This window comes from Podarcis tiliguerta (genome assembly GCF_965153285.1).
Source record: "Podarcis tiliguerta genome assembly, chromosome: 3".
NCBI lineage: Eukaryota > Metazoa > Chordata > Lepidosauria > Squamata > Lacertidae > Podarcis > Podarcis tiliguerta.
The window spans coordinates 2,054,122-2,075,434 of NC_139536.1; the positions used below are offsets into that span (position 1 = coordinate 2,054,122).

Genomic DNA, 21,313 nt, shown 5'->3' on the forward strand with positions numbered 1-21,313 from the left:
GGGGTATAAATAAACAATTATTATTATTATTATTATTATTATTATTATTATTATTGCTTTGCCCACGCCTGGATTCCCTTTTAACCAGATTAAAACATCTCCTCATCCTCCCCCTTTTTCTTGCAGGGCTCCATGTGCGTCTACAAAGTGCCACTCCCTGATGACATCACCAAAGAGGCGGGGTATGACCCAAATTTCGGCATGTTCCAGGGCATCCCAAGCAACGACCCCATCAATGTGCTGGTCCGGGTCTACGTGGTGAGGGTAAGCAAATGGACACACGGTTTTATCTTTCCTCTTTTTTTCTTTTTTTTAAAAAAGATATTTATTAAAATTTTTTTAGTTACAGAAAAAAAAGTGTAAAAGAAAACAGAAACAATGAAAAATTTAACAAACAATACATCAAAAATAAGAAAAAAAGAAAAAGGATAAAGAACAATACATCAAAGCAGCATAATAAAAAGAAAAAAGAAAACAAATTATAGAACAAAAAATTGAGAAAGAGGGAAGGGATTTGCTGAATTAGCTAATTTGAACTAGAATACAAAAAAGGGAGGTGTGAGGAAGTCGAGGAAACAAGTAAATGAAAGATAATGATATGGAATTTGGGTTTTATCTTTCCTCTTACAGCCCTTCCAGCTCCAAGCATTTGATTCCATTGAGTTACCCCCAGCCAGGTTCTGGTTGCCTCGCCTCAAAAAGGAGATTGTAGGGCTGGGAAAAATTCAGAAAAGTGCCGCCCACCCATGGTTCATTTTGCATAGCACAAATCCCAGCATATTTTAAATAAACTAAACCATTCAGTAATCCATTGTTTCTTCCATCAAAACGTATTTACACTGTTGAGCTTATCTTAATGATGCCAACGTTTTCAAGTGTACACAATTACCCCCCATATATTCAACAAACATTTTCCAATTTTCTTTAAATGAATGTTATTCCTGTTCTCTTATTCTATATGTTAAATCTGCAAGCTGCGCATATTTCCACCATTTGCGTTGACATTCTTCTTTGGTTGGGACATCATTTGTATTCCATTTGGGGGCAGCCAACCTCTCCTTTCAACATTGTCCCCTGGAAACACATGGTTTGTTGACTAGCCTTTCAGATAAAGCAAATTCCCGCACTTCGGAATGCCAAAAAGAAATGTTCGCTCCCTTTAGCTCTTTCCAGAAATGAGCAGCCAACAGAAAACAATCAATTAGCTCTTTGTTATGTACCCAGTGCCAGATTTACGTATAAGGTAAACAAGCTATAGCTTAGGGCCCCACTCTCTTGCCCCCCCCCCAAAATTAAAAAAACCTAGATGTACATTTCCAAAATATAAGATAAAAAACAAACAAAATAAAACCTACATACAGCAACAGTGTTTTGTGTTGTGTAGGCTCCTATGATGTAAGTCATGGGCCCCGCCTGCTAGCCTGCTCCCTAAAATATCACTGCTTTGCTCCTTTCTATATATAGGGTGCCGACATTCTGCATGGACTGTTTGGAGGGCAACATGTGCAAATGGCTTGAGATACCTATGAGGTCCATAAATGACCATATAGCATGTATTCAACACACAAAAATCAGCGACAATTTGTTGTTGACAAAGGACAGCTGGACATATAAAGGGCCCCATTACCTTCAGTAGCTTAGGGCCTCATCAAACCTTAATCTGGCCCTGTATGTATCTTAAGGTCAGCTTTGTGCTGGGCCCTGGGGTAACCCGTGAAACGCGGTCCAGGACCGGCCCAGAGTCGAAAGGTTCCGCTGGGAGTCAGTCCGACAGGACCAAGGCAGGACATGAGGCAGAAAACCAGGCAAGGACAGGTACAGGATCTCAGGCAGGTTCTGGCAAACAGCAATGTTGCTCCCACAATCTGGGTCTGGGTCTGACAGCCTTTTATCTCTGTCGGGGTAACGGCCAGTCCTGATCCCCCAGTGACTCACCTCCCTGTCTCGCCCGAAGGTGAGCACTCCTCCTGCGAGTCCTCAGGTCTCTCCTTCTCTCAGACCTCAGTCTCTGCAGCTCGGGAGACGTTGGTGGGTTACTAGATCCAGAGGCCGCCTCAGCCTCCCCTGACCCAACCGGTAGTGGAGCAGCTGTAAGCGATGGCCCAGCTGGAGGCAACGAGGTCATCCCCACATCTGGAGCCAGGGCAGGCTCAGGCCCCGGACTCAGCCCAGCTGGTGCTTGTTGCAGGGGAACCTGGGCAGACTGGGGCTCTTCAGGATCAGGTCCCAGACTTGGTTCAGATGATGCCTGAGGCAAAGGATCCGGTGCGGACTGAGACTCCTCTGGTTCCGAGTCTGAGCCCGAGTCCCAGGCCATCACAAGCCTCTTCAAAGATAGATAGCAGGCGAGTTGGAGAGAAGGGACCCCTTTTTGTTAATGTGGGACTTTCGGGTTGCATCCTGCAATGAGCCTTGGCTTCTCTTCCAGGCCACTGATCTGCATCCCGCCGACATCAACGGCAAAGCTGACCCGTACGTCGTCATCAAGTTGGGGAAGACGGACATCAAGGACAAAGAGAACTACATCTCCAAACAGCTGAACCCCATTTTTGGAAAGTAAGGGGTCCCTGCGCTGAGCCAGGCAGCGGTTTTGCACAGCGCTGCCTTGGTTGGGTTTTCTTTTGCTGCCGGGCCAGCAGAAAACAAGCTCGTTCCATCTTCCACCTGGCAGCCCTTTGGCCCAGAAGGTGGAGCAAGATTGCTTTCTGCTGCTCTAGAGGCGATGACCCCCCAAAATGTATTCCAAGGACAAGGAAGGAGATCCTAATGAAGCAACGAACGTGAGCTGGTACCCTCTCGGAGTAAATAAGGATCAGGCAGACTCAGCAAATGGAGAATTAGAAGGTGAAGTTTATTGCCAGGCAATAAGGACCCAGTTTGGAATCTCTTCCAAAAGGAACTGGGACCCCGAGTGACAGAAATCCAGAGGTCTTTATACCTGAGCAGATCACAGCAAATCATAGATCATGAGACAACCATGAGGCAGTCACGATATCGCCAGCGAAATTAGCCAATTAGCAAGCTTCTTGCCATGCTTCCAGCTCCTGGTCAAGCACAGAGTTCTAGTTCTGCTTTCCGTTGCTTGCAGTGACGCTCTGTCTAACCTCTCCTCTAGTTATGACAGGACAGGGAGTTTGGAGATTTTGTGGTTTTGCTCTTCCTGTTCTGTGGATCACTTTAGCCTGTATCTGAGGGGACTTTGTACCAGAATCTCTGATTCAGGTCTCCCCCTTGTCCAGGGTACACGGATGTTTGTAGGGGAAAGGTCGGCTCCTAATTTTGCTGTTTCAAGCAGTATGCAGTTATCTAAGGCACAGCTTCCCTTTGATTCAAAATGGATTATAAAATACTGTAAGCCCCGAATATGTGTGAGCATATATGAATATATTGATTACCGATAACTGATTATATGGATAGCATAGGGGTAGCCCTTCTTCCTTGCCTCACTAACAAAATATCAGGAAGGACTTTCTGAGCGTAGGATCCATTCAACGGCGGAACAGATTCTCTCTGATGATGGTGGGCTTTCCTTCACTGAAGGTTTTTAAAGAGAGTTTGGATGGCTGTCGGTCAGGGATTCTTCAGCTGAAATTCCTGCACTGCAGAGGGGTTAGACTAGATGATCACTGAGGGCTCTTCCAGCTCTACAATTCTCTGACTGTGCCTTGGCCTAGTAGACCTGAAGGAGCGTCTCCACCCCCATCGTTCTGCCCGGACACTGAGGTCCAGCGCCAAGGGCCTTCTGGCAGTTCCCTCCCTGCGAGGGAAGTTACAGGGAACCAGGCAGAGGGCCTTCTCGGTGGTGGCACCCGTCCTGTGGAACGCCCTCCCAGCAGACGTCAAAGAGAAAAATAACAACCAGACTTTTAGAAGACATCTGAAGGCAGCCCTCTTTAGGGAAGCTTTTAAAGTTTAATAGGTTTTGTATTTTAATATTCTGTTGGAAGCCGCCCAGAGTGGCTGGGGAAACCCAGCCAGATGGGCGGGATATAAATAATAAATATTATTATTATTCATATGGAAGCTCAGACGGACACCAGACCTGCCAGGAGGCAGTCTCAGAGAGGAGGACATTTGCAGGCACTTGTGAGGCAGCAAAATACCAGTTACTGGAATGCATTAATGGGGGTGGAGAACTGGGGTTTTCTAAACCAGGCATTGCACACCTTAGGTTAGCCTTCCTCAATCTCAGTTCCCCAGGCATTGTTGGACTACATCTCCCATCATCCCTAGCTAGCAGGGCCTGTGGTCAGGGCTGCTGGGAGTTGTAGGCATTCAGCCCGGACACTGAGGTCCAACGCCGAGGGCCTTCTGACGGTTCCCTTGCTGTGAGAAGCCAAGTTACAGGGAACCAGGCAGAGGGCCTTCTCGGTGGTGGCACCCGCCCTGTGGAATGCCCTCCCACCAGATGTCAAGGAAATACACAACTATCTGACTTTTAGAAGACATATGGAGGCAGCCCTGTTTAGGGAAGTTTTTAATAATAATAATAATAATAATAATAATAATAATAATAATAATAATAATATAATTTATTATTTATGCCCCACCCATCTGGCTGAGTTTCCCCAGCCACTCTGGGCGGCTCCCAATCAAGTGTTTAAAACAATACAGCATTAAATATTAAAAACTTCCCTAAACGTGTTTGATGTTTATATAGTTTATAATATTTGATGTTTTATAGTGTTTTTAATATTCTGTTGGGAGCTGCCCAGAGTGGCTGGAGAAATAAGATAAAGATTTGAGATATTAAGATTTAAGGGTGTATGATATTAGGATTTAAGGGTATAAGATTTAAGGTTTTTTCTTTTCTTTTTTCCTCATTTAGCAGATTGGAGCTCGGCCATTTTTTTTTTTTTTTTAGATACTGATGGGAGAATAAGGTTTAAATAGATTAAGGTAAATAAGTGAGTAAGCAGTTGTATTTGGTCTTTTTGTTTTTCCAACTCTGTTTTTGTATTTGTGGAAAATCTAATAAATATTATTTTTAAAAAAACACCAAAAAAACAAACAAACAAAAAAACCAAACCAGAGTGGCTGGAGAAATCCAACAGATGGGCAGGATATAAATATTATTATTATTATTATAAATATTATTATAAATATTATTATAAATATTATTATTATTATAAATATTATTATTATTATTAATAATAATAATAATATTATTATTATTAGACATCTAGGGACCCAAGGCTAAGAAAAGGCGGCCTTCGGTCACCCCTGACCCAAACTGGGACCACCCAGATAATTGGTTAGCTTATTTTTGTACCCGTCTAATAATTCCACCTATCCCAGCAGTGATTGCTTTGAAAAAGTTTCTCCATCCCTGAGGGCTGTCCTTCTCCTCGCTTGCCACTTCCCATTCCTTTCCAATTTCCCCCGCGATTCCATACGGTTGTCTCTTCCCCTCCAGGTCGTTTGACATTGAGGCCACTTTTCCCATGGAGTCCATGTTGACAGTGGCCATTTACGACTGGGATCTGGTGGGATCCGATGATCTGATTGGCGAGACCAAGATTGACCTGGAGAACAGATACTACAGCAAGCACCGGGCGACCTGTGGGATCACACAGAACTACTCCATGTAAGCATCCCGGATCCCTGCAGCTGAATTTTGTAGCTCTGAGCAAGGCCCCGTGTGTGGCAGTGTCAGGGCTGGAGCCAAACACAGGTCAGCAAGGAACAAGTTTGCCAGAGAAGTCAACTCTTCGTTCAAAGAAACTGCATGCAAGTAGAGCATTGGACTCTTAATTCAGAATTTTATTATTATGGTCACAGACCAGTTCCGGCTCCCTTACAATCCTAAAACACAACAGGGATACATTGAACTGCAATTGGGTATAACAGAGACAATTCAGATATAGCGGCAGTTAAAAAAATATATTGGTGTTGCCAATATCACTAAATATAACCTAAAATTATCATTTAAAAACTTAATCATTTTGGTAGTATAGCTTGATCCCTAAGTTTTATGGCAGTCGCACAGAATGTGGCCACCCTTAGCGGAGGGAGAAAGGTTGTTTTCTGCTGCTCCAGAGAAGCGGACACGGAGCAATGGATCCAAACTACAAGAAAGAAGATTCCACCTCAACATTAGGAAGAACTTCCTGACAGTAAGAGCTGTTCGACAGTGGAATTTGCTGCCAAGGAGTGTGGTGGAGTCTCCTTCTTTGGAGGTCTTTAAGCAGAGGCTTGACAACCATATGTCAGGAGTGTTCTGATGGTGTTTCCTGCTTGGCAGGGGGTTGGACTCGATGGCCCTTGTGGTCTCTTCCAACTCTATGATTCTATGATTCTAGCGTGATCTCTAGATCATTGTCCTCTACCAGGAGTTTTTGACATTGAAGTTCAGACCCATTTGGAGATTTTTGTATAACGGGAGTGATAAATGCCGAGCGTTTATCCCCATAGAAACGGCAGCGTAACAAGGCATGAGAGACAGTTTCTACCTCCATCAAGCTGCAGGGGCAGACTCGTTCCACGTACGGTTTACCCTCAAATCTGCCCTGCAGTAAGGCAGATGGCAGCACATTGAATCTAGCGAGGGTAAACGACCATCTGTATTTGGGTATTTGCAATTTTGACAAATAATTTGCTGGGGTAAATCCTCTCCCGTTATCTTTTATTGCTGGGTGTTTATTCATCTCGCTCACATGGCATTGCAGTTCCACATCCCAAATTTCAAGGTTGTGGGTTCAAGCCCCGTGTTGGGCAAAAGATTTCCGCATTGCGGGGACTAGAGGACACTCGTGGTCCCTTCCACAACGCTTTGATTCTGTGAACTCAGCAAAACTTCCTTTTAAGTCTTACCCATATACAGTGGTACCTCGGGTTAAGTACTTAATTCATTCCAGAGGACCGTTCTTAAGCTGAAATTTAGCTTAATCTGAAGCACCACTTTAGCTAATGGGGCCTCCTGCTGCTGCAAAGCCGCCGGAGGACGATTTCTGTTCTCATCCTGAAGCAAAGTTATTAACCTGAAGCACTATTTCTGGGTTAGTGGAGTCTGTAACCTGAAGTGTATGTAACCCAAGGTACCACTGTACTGTGTGCTGGTCGCTTCACCTCGAAAAGGATATTGCGAAGTTGGGAAAGATTCAGAAAAGGTCAATCAGACTTACCCAGAGGTTGGAGTAGCTCCTTTAGGAGGAATAGTTGCAGAATTCTGGACCTTTCCTATTAGAGAAAAGGGAGCAAGCCTTCTAAAGTTATGCGCGGCATGGAAAAGGAGGGTAGAATGCAAAGTTTTTCTTCTCCTCTCCTAAGAGTAGATCTCATAACATCTGATAAAGAATGTCAGAAGATTCAGGACAGATAAAAAGAAAGCCCTTCTTCATGCAGTTAACCTGTGGAACTCCCTGCCACAGGAGGCAGGGATGGCTTTTAAGCAGGATTAGGCAAATTCATGGAGGAGAGGCTATTGATCACTACTAGCCCCTATGGATCAGCTCTGCCTCCACAGGCCTGCGAGCGCTCCAGTTGGAGAGCAGTGTCCTGGGCTTTGAAGACACTTGAACTCAGGACGCAAGGGAGAAACGTGCTAAGAGCTAGACTGGTGACTGGGTGCAGCTGCTGAGACCACATAACACTGGTCTTGAAAGACCTACATTGGCTCCCAGTATGTTTCCGAGCACAATTCAAAGTGTTGGTGCTGACCTTGAAAGCCCTAAACGGCCTCGATCCTGTATACATGAAGGAGCGTCTCCACCCCCATCATTCAGCCCAGACACTGAGGTCCAGCTCCGAGGGCCTTCTGGCGGTTCCCTCCCTGCGAGAAGTGAGGTTACAGGGAACCAGGTAGAGGGCCTTCTCATGGTGGCGCCTGTCCGGTGGAATGCCCTCCCACCAGATGTCAAAGAGAAACAACTACAGTGGTACCTCGGGTTACAGACTCTTCAGGTTACGGACTCCGCTAACCCAGAAATAGTACCTCGGGTTAAGAACTTTGCTTCAGGATGAGAACAGAAGTCGTGCAGCGGCAGCAGGAGGCCCCATTAGCTAAAGTGGTGCTTCCGGTTAAGAACAGTTTCAGGTTAAGAATGGATCTCCAGAACGAATTAAGTTCTTAAGTACCACTGTATAGAGCAGGGAGGAATGGGCTGCAGGGACTGGGCTCCCCCAAGTCCTACCTTGAACTGACGAGAGTCATCTTTTATCCACAGCCATGGTTACAATATGTGGCGAGACCCTCAGAAACCCACCCAGATCTTGTCCAAGTTATGCAAAGAGGGGAAGTTGGACGGCCCCCACTACGGCCCTGGCGGCAGAGTGAAGGTGACCAACCGGGTCTTCACAGGACCCACAGAAGTGGAGGACGAAAACGGTATGTTGGAAGCGAATCAGCCCCAGACGGTTGCTGCTTTGAAGTCAGAATGTACAGGATGGTGAGAGATGGGGACAGGGAGAGGATTTCTATTTAGCTCACGATGAAAGGTGGACCTGCCTACTTTGTACAATGTGAGACTGGAAACATAGCCGGCCTTCAAATTTTGCAGAATTCTGCAGTGCAGCCCTCCGAATTTTGCAGTCATCCCCGTTTTGCAATGACGACGTCTAGCCAATGAGTTTGTACAGAAAGGCACATACTATGGCAAAGTGTCCATAGAAATGCACTTTCTTCTGAAAATGCATTATTTGAGAAGAGATTGCATTGCAAAAAGAAAAAGCTGCATACCAGCCAGAATTGCATGCAGTGTGTGTGTATTGGGTGAAATTTGCACTAAAATGCAGGTGGATTTTTCAGGGGAAATCACATACTGGAAATGTGGAGGACTGAAGATTGGAAAAATAAGAAGTGAGGAAAAACTGTAAGGGTTAGATTCATCTGTCCCTAAGATGATGCAACATGGATCTTTAAACTCCCAGAGTGTACTATAATCACATTGCATAAGTCCTGCATTTGAGCACCGTGCACAGAATTCAGCATCCTGAGAACCTGTTTGTAATGGTTCTAGGGGTTGCTCATGCGTAAGTTGCCGCCACTCCTGGCTAGGTTGCCTGGTTGAACCCTTTCTGTCTGGACAGCCTCAAGCTTCGGGGCTGCCTCAGTCGCTGGCAGAATCCGTCAGTGGGCATTTCTTGAACCTTTTCCAGCATAAAAGCTGTTTGACGCCCAGTCTCCTCCTACTCTCCTGCGCGGAAGTCTTCTGCGCAGGGCTGGGTGCGGGCAGCGGAGTACCCGTACTCTCTCCGCTGGTCTCCGGCGAGGAGTCCTGGAGCCACCTCTCCGATTCCCCCATCTGCCCCCCTTCTCCACTGGTGTTACGCTGATTTCCTTCCCCAGCGGATGGGCTGCCTCTCTCCCTGCTGGGACCCTCTCCAGAATCCCTCTGGAGCCCTCTCTCCGCCTCCAGCTCCGATGGCAGTTCCCTGACACTGTTATATTTCATTTTAAATGCAAGCCCCTAGCCCTTCAGAAAGTGAGCACATGTCTGCATTCACTCAATAAATATTGGAAGCAAAAGGGAAGGCCATGTAGTATTGTGAGGGTTGGGGTAGGCTTTGGGAGTCCAGTTTAGCTTACTACCTTTCCAGGGGAGAAGCAGAGGCAAAATAAGCCGCTCAACGGACAATGCAAAAGGTCCAACGGTGTTGACTAGAAGACCCTGCAATTCTATAACCTCAACAAGGAATTTGGCTCAGCTTGAGTTTGCTTTGACCAGAATGTTCAACTGAAGCTCTGCCCAGAAAACCATTGGCACCCCCAATTAGAATCATAGAACTGTAGAATTGGAAGGGACCCCAATGATCATCAATGGCCGACATTGAGGTTGCAGCGCTCATCTCGCTTTATTGGCCAAGGGAGCCGGCATACAGCTTCCGGTCATGTGGCCAGCATGACTAAGCCACTTCTGGCGAAGCAGAGCAGCGCACGGAAACGCCATTTACCTTCCCGCCGGAGCAGTACCTATTTATCTACTTGAACTTTGATGTGCTTTCAAACTGCTAGGTGGGCAGGAGCAGGGAGTGAGCAACGGGAGCTCACCCCCTTGCGGCGATTCGAACTGCCAACCTTCTGATTGGCAAGCCCAAGAGGCTCAGTCCTTTAGACCACAGTGCCACCTGTGTCTTAGTAGCATCTTAAGGTAAAGGTAAAGGGACCCCTGACCATTAGGTCCAGACGCGGACGATTCTGGGGTTGCGGCGCTCATCTCGCTTTATTGGCCGAGGGAGCCAGCATACAGCTTCCAGGTCATGTGGCCAGCAGGACTAAGCCGCTTCTGGCAAACCAGAGCAGCGCACGGAAATGCCGTTTACCTTCCCGCTGGAGCGGTACCTATTTATCTACTTGCACTTGACGTGCTTTCGAACTGCTAGGTTGGCAGGAGCAGGGACTGAGCAACAGGAACTCACCCCGTCATGGGGATTCGAACCGCCGACCTTCTAATCAGCAAGTCCTAGGCTCTGTGGTTTAACCCACAGCATAACCAGGCTGATGGGGCGAGCCCTCTTGTTTGTCACACCAGGGTGCCGCAAACAGCAGCAAATGTTTCTGCTCCTCTTTTGACATGCGACACTTTTCTCTCTCTGCCTCATTGCCTCTGTGCTCTCTGCACCCGCAGGCCAGAAGAAGCAGACGGACGAGCATCTTGCGCTGACTGTCTTGCACCACTGGGAGGAGATCCCGCGCGTGGGCTGCAAACTGGTGCCTGAGCACGTGGAGACACGGCCCCTGCTGAACCCGGACAAGCCAGGCATCGAGCAGGTACCCGGCACCTCTAGGCTGCGCACTTGCTAGTGTGGAGGACTCGTGCTCCAACCATGTACAGTGGTACCTCGGGTTACAGATGTTTCAGGTTACAGACTCCGCTAACCCAGAAATAGTGCTTCAGGTTAAGAACTTTGCTTCAGGGTGAGAACAGAAATCGTGCAGCAGTGGCGCAGCAGCAGCAGGAGGCCCCATTAACTAAAGTGGTGCTTCAGGTGAAGAACAGTTTCAGGTTAAGAATGGACCTCCGGAACGAATTAAGTACTTAACCCGAGGTACCACTGTATTTGCACATCTCTAATGCCACTGACTCCAGGATGTGTGTGTTATTGGGCTGTTGTTTTTATTTTGATTATATATATAGTGGTTTTCTGTTGATTTTTTTTTTAAAAAAATTTTTTATTTATTGTTAACATCTTACACATACAAAAGATAAGAAAAAGAAAGAAAAAGAAGAAAGGAAAAAAATTGAAAAAGAACACATTCTTATAACTGTTAGCATAGTCTATACCTGAAGAAAATACTCCAGAACAATGTTTTTTCATATACTCTTTAGCACATCCCCATTCTTTTAATAATTTCGGGTTTGATTGTCCCCTTATGAATGCCGTGAGCCTTGCCATATTTATATATTCTCAAAATCTAATTTGCCATTCTTTCATTGATGGGATTTTTCTCCCTTCCCAATTTTTTTGCTATAAGCATCCTGGCAGCTGTCGTTGCATAAAGGAATGCTTTCCTTTGATTGTCAGGAATAATCAATTGTTTTTATACCTGGTGTTAGCCGCCCTGAGTCCAGTCTTGGCTGGGGAGGGCAGGGTATAAATAAAACTTCTTCTCCTCTTAGATTCCACCTAAACATTAGATTCCACCTAAACATTAGGAATGGGGATGCGGGTGGCGCTGTGGGTAAAAGCCTCAGCATCTAGGGCTTGCCGATCGAAAGGTCGGCGGTTCGAATCCTCGTGACGGGGTGCGCTCCCGTTGCTCGGTCCCAGCGCCTGCCAACCTAGCATTTCGAAAGCACCTCCAGGTGCAAGTAGATAAATAGGGACTGCTTACCAGCGGGAAGATAAACGGCGTTTCCGTGTGCTGCGCTGGCTCGCCAGATGCGGCTTTGTCATGCTGGCCACGTGACCCGGAAGTGTCTCCAGACAGCGCTGGCCCCCGGCCTCTTGAGTGAGATGGGCGCACAACCCTAGAGTCTGTCAAGACTGGCCCGTACGGGCAGGGGTACCTTTACCTTTTTAAACATTAGGAAGAACCAAGATTCCACCTAAACATTAGGAAGAACTTCCTGACAGTAAGAGCTGTTTGACAGTGGAATTTGCTGCCAAGGAGTGTGGTGGAGTCTCCTTCTTTGGAGGTCTTTAAGCAGAGGCTTGACAACCATATGTCAGGAGTGCTCTGATGGTATTTCCTGCTTGGCAGGGGGTTGGACTCGATGGCCCTTGTGGTCTCTTCCAACTCTATGATTCTATGATTCTCCTTCTTCTCCACGTTTGGAAAGGAGACATCTGCACCTTGGGTCCGACCCAACAGGGAAAAGGTTGCATGAGATGCACTGGGCATCCCCAAACAGATTGGATCTGAGCGGGGCCCAGCGATTTGGAACTTGGGGGGAATTTAGGTACCACTAACTGGCTCACTCCATCATTCCAGGGACGACTGGAGTTGTGGGTGGATATGTTCCCAATGGACATGCCGGCACCAGGACCCGCCATTGACATCTCGCCGAGGAAGCCAAAGAAGTAATGTCTTGCTCTGGGTCGGGGTTGGATCAGGGGCAGGGCTGGGCAAGATCAGGTTTCAACACTGCGAGGTATCACCAGCTAAACATGGCGATATACAGTGGTGCCTCGCAAGATGAAAAGAATCCGTTCCGCGAGTCTCTTCGTCTTACGGTTTTTTCGTCTTGCAAAGCAAGCCCATTAGCGGATTAGCGCTATTAGCGCTATTAGCGGCTATTAAAGGCTTAAGGGATTAGCGGATTAGCTGCTAAAAGGCTATTAGCGGCTATTAAAGGCTTAAGGGATTAGCAGATTAGCTGCTAAAAGGCTATTAGCGGCTTAGATCAGCTGATAAGCAGTTTAGATCAGCTGTTAAGCGGCTTAGCGATCAGCTGTTAAGCAGCTTAGCGAACAGCTGTTAAGTGGCTTAGGGGCTTGGGAAAAAGGGGGGGGAGGGAAAAAAAACCCCAGGAATCGCAAGACATTTTCGTCTTGCGAAGCAAGCCCATAGCAAATTCGTCCTGCAAAGCACCTCCAAAACGGAAAACCCTTTCGTCTAGCAGGTTTTCCGTCTTGCGAGGCATTCGTCTTGCAGGGCACCACTGTACCAATAGATCACGATGTCTGGAATAAGGATGGAGCTGTGTGGGCTGGCTTCACGGTTCATGGTGATTTTTGCATAGCACACTCGAGATCACGATTCGTGCTAGGTCAAAAATTACGAAACCGGTATAATGGTCTTCAAACTGGTTTTGGGTGAGATATCAATATATCGCCCAGCCCTAGTCAAGAGGATCCAGAGGAGATCCCGACATCCATGAAATCCTTTCAGGAGGAGGAAGGATGAGTGGGTGATCAAGGGATTGAGGGATGGATAGTTTAACGGGGCAAAGAGACTGAGAGTAAGGGAGAGAACGAATGAGATAATAAAAGAAAGAAGAAACAATATAAATTATCTTTCCACTGATATATAATTTTATGCTATTACTCTCCAAAAAAGTGGTGTTATGAACCATCATTACCAAAACAAGATGACACCTGATTGGCTCTCTAAACACTCCCTTTTCTGGTTATTTGGCTATAACCTTTGATAGAATACAGTGGTGCCTCGCAAGACAAAATTAATTCGTTCTGCGAGTTTTTTCGTCTTGTGAATTTTTTCATCTTGCGAAGCACCACTGTGCATTGACAGTTTCCCATAGGAATGCATTGACGGTTTTTTTAAAAAAGGCGCAAGACGTTTTCGTCTTGCGAAGCAAGTCCATAGGGAAATCCGTCTTGTGAAGCAACTCAGAAAATGGAAAACTCTTTCGTCTTACAAGTTTTTTGTCTTGCGAGGCATTCGTCTTGCGAGGTACCACTGTACAGATAACAGAACAAACTTTGTTGCATTACATTCTTCATTAGATTATCTTCCCACTGATATATAATTTTATGTTATTACTCTCCAAAAAAGAGGTGTTATGAGCCATCAAACCTCGGAAATACGCTTTCTTCAAAAGGTTTCCACAATTTTGGCCGCTAGTGTAGGTTGTGTTTATATTTGGTTGTGTGGATAGTTAAAAGTTAGATGGGACTTCATTTAGCATCTCCTGTGAGAGACAGCTAAGGTATTCAGCACTTTTGAGGGTGTGGGGTGGGAGGGAGGAATTCATTTTATTTGTGAAAGTACTGATATGCAGAAAACATCTAAGCGGTGTACTGCAGACACAAAACCCAGTGATCTGACTCAGTTTACAGCAGCTTCCTAATGGACTGGATTTGATTTATAGCTTGGGTGGATGTCACCGTGCTATTTGACCATAAAAGTCCGTTGACCAAGTTGCTTTTTGTCCTGTCCCTGGTTGCCCAAAGCCAATTCAAATTCAAAGAGCATGCTCTCGTTTCTGTGGATCTGAGTTTCGATGAGTCTCCAGGGGGAGGAAAATCATAGAACTGTCGGACTGGAAGGGACCCCAAGGGTCATCCAGTCCAACCCCCTGCAATGCAGGGAATTTCCCCTCCCCTCCCAGACAAAAACGCCTGAAACAACCCAGCGGTGGAGGAAGCCACTCAGGTGCCTGGGGCGGCGTGCCCAGGGGTGGGGCGAATTGCCCATAGATGTGGGGCGCAGCACGGGACCTCCAGAATCTGCCTGCCTCCTCCCACTTAGCTGTCCTACACAGCTGGGGGGGGGGGGACCAATAGAAAAAAGACAGTCACGGAACGGAGAAATTGCACAAAACAAATGAAATACTGTGAAAATCCCTGAAAAGAGAAGTACCGTAATCGACTAGAAATATTATCTTGTGGAAATCAACTAAATAATACAAATCAAAAAGCTTAAGGGAAAAAATTAGAAAAACCTAAAATATAGTGGTGCCTCGGGTTACGTACGCTTCAGGTTACATACCGCTTCAGGTTACAGACTCCGCTAACCCAGTGATAGTGCTTCAGGTTGAGAAATTTGCTTCAGGATGAGAACAGAAATCGTGCTCTGGCAGCACGGCAGCAGCAAGAGGCCCCATTAGCTAAAGTGGTGCTTCAGGGTAAGAATAGTTTTAGGTTAAATACGGACCTCCAGAACGAATTAAGTACTTAACCCGAGGTAACACTGTAGAACAAAGCCTTAATGGGATGCCGGCTACAACTTCCTGACAGTAAGAGCTGCTCGACAGTGGAATTTGCTGCCAAGGAGTGTGGTGGAGTCTCCTTCTTTGGAGGTCTTTAAGCAGAGGCTTGACAACCATATGTCAGGAGTGCTCTGATGGTGTTTCCTGCTTGGCAGGGGGTTGGACTCGATGGCCCTTGTGGTCTCTTCCAACTCTATGATTCTATGATTCTATTCTATGATTCTATGATTCTACAAACCTCATTTCACTGAACAATTCAGTTTCCCCAGAAGGAAATAGAAAAATCATAAACTTTAAATGACCAAAATTCAAAGAAGGGTAGAACCCCAAAAATTCTGATGTATTATAATCCTAGCTCGACCTAGAGGAGCTTTGCTTTGCCCAGGTTGAGGTAGGATTATATATTGGCAAAACCTATTTGGTGTTTCGCAACTTTCCGACTAGTTCCAGGACCTTAGCCAGACCTAGCACAGTCAACGCAGAATTCACAAAAGCAACTGGCAACTTGGCTGCAGACAGGATAGACGAAGCAGGAACCAGGAACTTGTAGTTAGGTGTTTATTATATACAGTGGACTATTTACAGTAACAGAACACGGATCTTTAGCTTGCTCTCTCATACACGACTCACAACTCCTACACTGACACACTGAACCACTGAACTAACAGTTAGTAGGCCATTAATTTATCACTCCCTTGAGAGAGCTTGACCAATCAGGGAACTGTCTCCATGCCTCTGTATCACCAGGCAGACTTACTCCTTCACATGAGCTTTTGGCTGTCTGCCAAACCTTAATTGACTCTGTGCATGTAGCTGCATGTATTCAGATTCCCAACAATATAATTCTTATAATACCTAGGATTATAGGTATTTCATTTGTTTTGTGCAATTTCTACAGCTGGGGGGAGGCAGCTGGCGGACCATTTGGGCAGCGGGGAGCCTGCGCGCACCCAAGCCCAGCAGAGACATGTGGCTCAGGTATGCTGCAGTCCTCACAGTGAGTGCCCCCTGGCATTTTGTCACTGCCCTCAGTGGTGACGCCCGGGGCGACCCGCACTCCACTTCCTCCGTCCCTGTAACAACCATGGAGGAAAGTCAACAGGAAGGACACGGTGGTCTCCTTTCCTCTGCTCAGACCTTCCTTGGAGAGCCTTAGGAGAGGAAGCGCAGTTCTTAGGGGGTGTCCTTGCCCACGCGATCCATCTCAACCCTCCTTCCTCACCGGCTCACCCCTTGTTCTCCCTTCCTCCCCGCCAGATACGAGCTTAGAGTGATAGTGTGGAACACAGATGAGGTAGTCCTGGAGGACGATGATTACTTCACTGGCGAGAAATCCAGTGACATTTTTGTCCGGGGGTACGTACATGGGAAACCCGTAGCCAGCTACTCTGTGTGCGTGAGCTTCTCGTTTTGGTTTCGGTTCTGCCCCGCTCTGTAGCGCTCCCCGCAGAAGACGGGCGACCCTTTTTCGGGCGGCGCATCTCCTCCACGCAGCCATCAGCTAACCGACACTTTGCTTCTCCTGTTCTGCCTCTTTTCTCCCCCTTTTTCTGTCCTCTCTGTGTTGTTGTTGTTGTTGTGCTGCTGTCCGCTCTGCGCCATGGCTAGGTATGAGCTGCGGGTTATTATATGGAACACCGATGAGGTGGTCCTGGAAGACGATGCTTTCATGACGGGAGAGAAGATGTCAGACATCTATGTCAGGGGGTAATTGACCGAGGCTCCGTGCACGACCCCTCCTGGGGGGCGCAGGGCTGCTCAGGGAGGGGGGAAACGCATGGGGGACTCCCCGCAAACCCTTTGCTCGCCCGCTGTGGGATGCGCTGCAAATCCATAGCTTATGGCAATCCATCGGCAGAGCCTAAGGGGAAACTGCTTGCAGGGGTTAATAAGAATAAGAATATGAATAAGAATAAGAATAATTTATTGTACCCTGCCCATCTGACTGGGATGCCCTGGCCGCATCCAACATACCGTATTTTTTGCTCTATAACACTCACTTTTTCCCTCCTAAAAAGTAAGGGGAAATGTGTGTGCGTCTTATGGAGCGAATGCAGGCTGCGCAGCTATCCCAGAAGCCAGAACAGCAAGAGGGATTGCTGCTTTCACTGCGCAGAGATCCCTCTTGCTGTTCTGGCTTCTGAGATTCAGAATATTTTTTTTCTTGTTTTCCTCCTCCAAAAACTAGGTGTGTCTTGTGGTCTGGTGCGTCTTATAGAGCGAAAAATACGGTAACATTCCAACATAACTGGGCAGCTTCCAACAGAGCACAGCAAAACATCACACATTAAAAACTTCCCAATACAGGGCTGCCTTTCAGAAGGTGTGCATCTGTTTGACATCTGATGGGAGGGCGTTCCACAGGGCGGGTACCACTACTGGAATGAGGCTGCATTTTAATGTTATATTTTAATCTTGTTTTTAAGTTGTATCAACTGTTTTCATACCTGGTGTTAGCCGCCCTGAGCCCGGTCTTGGCTGGGGAGGGCGGGGTATAAATAAAATTTATTATTATTTTTACTGAGAAAGCCCTCTGCCTAGTTCCATGTAACCTCACTTCTCGCAGCGAGGGTACTGCCAGAAGGCCCCCAGAGCTGGATCTCAGTGTCTAGGCAGAACGATGGGGGTGGAGATGCTCCTTCAGGTCTACTGGGCCGAGGCTGTTTAGGGCTTTAGCACCAACACTTTGAATTGTGCTTGGGAGCCAATGTAGATCTATGAGACGGGTCACTTTGCAGAGACCTGACCACAGGAGGGCAGGTTGTTCAGCCAGCTTCACACCCCAAGAGCTAGTGCCCCAGAGGGGCTACCTTCACCCTGCCCCAGATCTGTCGCAGCCCTGCCAATCCACCCAGCCAGAGCTATGAATTTGCCTGGGAGCAGGGCTGGGTGGTCACCCGTTAGAGGCCTGAGAAAATACGAGCATCCGAGCAGGTAAGGGAATGAGGGTTAAGGGGTTTTCTTCTCCCTTCTCTGAATGAGGACTGCCATTCTTCTGCTGCCTTTTTGCATGCTCTTGTTCCAGGCATGGCAACGCCTTGTGTGTGTGTGTGCTTAGCTGTCTCCTTTCTGCAAGTCCATCTCCCCAAGAGGAAAGGCTGCAGCTGGGAAGGGTGTTTTTGTTGCAGATATGGTGGTGTGTTTAGCTGTGGGGACAGCTTGCTTTCTTCCCCCTTGCATGTATCAGAGGGGGGTACATTTTAGGCCAGTGGTTTCCAAACTTTTGGAGGAGCCCTCTCCCTTGTTTCCATAAACTCATCCCCAGTGCACTTTCCCCTAAAGAAAGCATGATTCAGAATAGCAGTTTGCATGACCCACTAAGCCAGATATTACAAAAAATAATAATAATCAAAATAGGGACCATTTATTCAAAAGCTGATTGAAACCATTTAGTTTAATTAATTCAACAAAATGGATGAAGTTGAGACCAGCTTTTCAAAGTCTGATAGGCATTTAGACCTCCGCGCCCCACTAATGCCCCTTAGATAATTCTACTGCCCCTCTCCTGGGTTTGTGACTGCCAATTTTGGGAACCACTGAGTTAGGCAAGCATTGGGGGACATTTGCCCTTCATGTGAGACGTGTATAGAGGAGCATATTCAGCTACACAAAATCAGAATTTGCGGAAAAGTCCGCTCCTCAGGTTACTGAATAATTTCTGGATTCTGGCCCAGGTTATTTTTATTTATGACCTAAAACAGTTCTATCACGCCTTTTTCCTTTAAAATGCTGAAGGTGGAAAACAGCAAGTTAGAATGAAACAACCCCCCAAAAAAAACCACTTTCACACATTTGACTGTCGTGCAAAAGCCAACGCTTTAGAGCCAAAACTCAAAACATGCCGTTTTCAACTTCTGAGAATTTATTGTTTGGTCCTTTTTCTTTTGTATTGGACTGGAGGAATGTTTCCAAACTGAATTCTGGATGTGGGCTTCAGAAATCACACCGGATCTTCAAATCCCACCGAGCAGATACTGGTTTCAGACTCCAGGGAGCCAGTAAATGAAGAAAATAAAGAACTCACAGACTGTCCTGTGAGAGCACCCCAGAGCCTGATAAGCAAGGCAGAGAAATTAAAAGCCCTCTGCGTTGCTCAGAAGATAGGATTCTTCTGTAGGGGCAGACTCAAGGGGGGGGGGGGACTTGTGTATACACATTTTTGTGTATACTCGCCACCCCCAGAGCTTACCTCCCCACAAAAGGCGCAATCCTACTGTACTTAAAACAGCATCTCCTCCATCAAGGGGGTCCCAGGAAGGGATAATAATCTTATTATTTATATGCCGCCCATCTGGCTGGGTTTCCTCAGCCACTCTGGGCGGCTTCCAACAAAAGATTAAAAACACATTAAAACATCAGTAATTAAAAACTTCCCTAAACAGGGCTGCCTTCAGATGTCTTCTAAAAGTCAGATACGGTAGTTGTTTATTTCCTTGACATCTGGTGGGAGGGTGTTCCACAAGGCAGGTGCCACCACCGAGAAGGCCCTCTGCCTGGTCCCTGTAGCCCAGTGGTTTTCAACCTGTGGGTCCCCAGATGTTTTGGACTACAACTCTCATCATCCCTGACCACTGGGCATGCTGGCTAGGAATGATGGGAGTTGTAGTCCAACAACATCTGGGGACCCACGGGTTGAGAAACACTGCTGTAGCCTCACTTCTCGCAGGGACGGAACCACCAGAAGGCCCTCGACGCTGGTCCTCAGTGTCTGGGCTGAACGACTACAGCTCCCAGCATCCCTGACCACTGGTCATGCTGGCTAGGAATGATGGGAGATGTAGTCCAACAACACCTGGGGACCTAAGATGGAAGGCTAACCTAAGATGTGCAATCCCCCAGCCCAACAGAATATCCAAAACACAGGAAGGCATCAAATGGACCATGGTGGTACCGGCACAGTCTCTCCAATGTAGCAACACTCTGCACCCCCTTATAACACCCCTTTGCTAGCAAGCCCCCCTCCAGTCTGCTGCGGCCCCTCCAGCACCGACGTTTCCTGGCCCCGCATGAGCGCAACCGTCCTTTGAAATCCCTGTCCTTCGAAATCCCCTCCCGGCTGACCGCCACCCGTCCCCTCTCTTTCCCCCGCGCAGGTGGCTGAAGGGTCAGCAAGAAGACAAGCAAGACACGGACGTCCACTACCACTCGCTGACCGGCGAGGGGAACTTCAACTGGCGCTACATCTTTCCTTTCGACTACCTTGCGGCTGAGGAGAAGATTGTTATCTCGAAGAAAGAGTCCATGTTCTCCTGGGACGAGACCGAGTACAAGATTCCGGCCCGACTCACGCTACAAGTGTGGGATGCCGACCACTTTTCCGCTGATGACTTCCTCGGTCAGTGATGGAGCCCAGGAGGGTATTTTCCCTGGGGTCAGCATGGGGGACAGGGAGCACTTTTAAAATATTTTATTTGCATTGCTTTATTTATTGTTGTTGTTTAGTCGCTTAGTCGTGTCCGCCTCTTCGTGACCCCATGGACCAGAGCACGCCAGGCCCTCCTGTCTTCCACTGCCTCCCGCAGTTTGGTCAAACTCATGCTGGTAGCTTCGAGAACACTGTCCCACCATCTCGTCCTCTGCCGTCCCCTTCTCCTTGCGCCCTCCATCTTTCCCAACATCAGGGTCTTTTCCAGGGAGTCTTCTCTTCTCATGTGGTAGCCAAAGTCTTGGAGCCTCAGCTTTAGGATCTGTCCTTCCAGTGAGCACTCAGGGCTGACTTCCTTCAGAATGGAGAGGTTGGATCTTCTTGCAGTCCATGGGACTCTCAAGAGTCTCCTCCAGCACCATAATTCAAAAGCATCAATTCTTCGGCGATCAGCCTTCTTTATGGTCCAGCTCTCATTTCCATACATCACTACTGTGAAAATAGCTTTATTTATTTATTTTAATAGCTTTTTAACGGGTTTTATCAACGTGGATCATGGGAACAATAAATGGTACAGATAATAATAATAACAATAATAGTAATAAGCCCAGCCAGATGGGTGGGGTATAAATATAATAATAATAATAATAATAATAATAATAATAATAATAATAATAATATACCTCATCTTTTATCATGCCATTTGTGTGCAAGGAAATAGCACAATGAGTATAATAGGTAAAGAAATACCACAAGATAGGAAAATATTATTCTTATACACAACAGTCGCAGCGAGGCTACTCCTTGCACAAAACTGGAAAGGGAAATATATACCCGCAAAGGATGACCGGATAAATAAACTAATTGAGTTTATATAATCGGCAAGATTAATTGC

At 46.9% G+C, this 21,313-nt stretch overlaps 1 protein-coding gene across 3 annotated transcripts in view; it reads left to right on the top strand.

Moving 5' to 3' along the window:
- Positions 1-21,313, top strand: part of OTOF (otoferlin) — a 184,791-nt gene that overhangs the window by 154,681 nt on the left and 8,797 nt on the right. For all 3 annotated transcript variants that reach the window (XM_083432494.1, XM_083432492.1, XM_083432493.1), the window contains 8 exons: positions 127-264; positions 2,429-2,556; positions 5,417-5,587; positions 8,166-8,326; positions 10,566-10,708; positions 12,374-12,462; positions 16,311-16,409; positions 20,147-20,388. In XM_083432494.1, the coding sequence (XP_083288620.1) occupies positions 127-264; positions 2,429-2,556; positions 5,417-5,587; positions 8,166-8,326; positions 10,566-10,708; positions 12,374-12,462; positions 16,311-16,409; positions 20,147-20,388 (1,171 nt within the window). The remainder of the gene's footprint in view (positions 1-126; positions 265-2,428; positions 2,557-5,416; positions 5,588-8,165; positions 8,327-10,565; positions 10,709-12,373; positions 12,463-16,310; positions 16,410-20,146; positions 20,389-21,313) is intronic.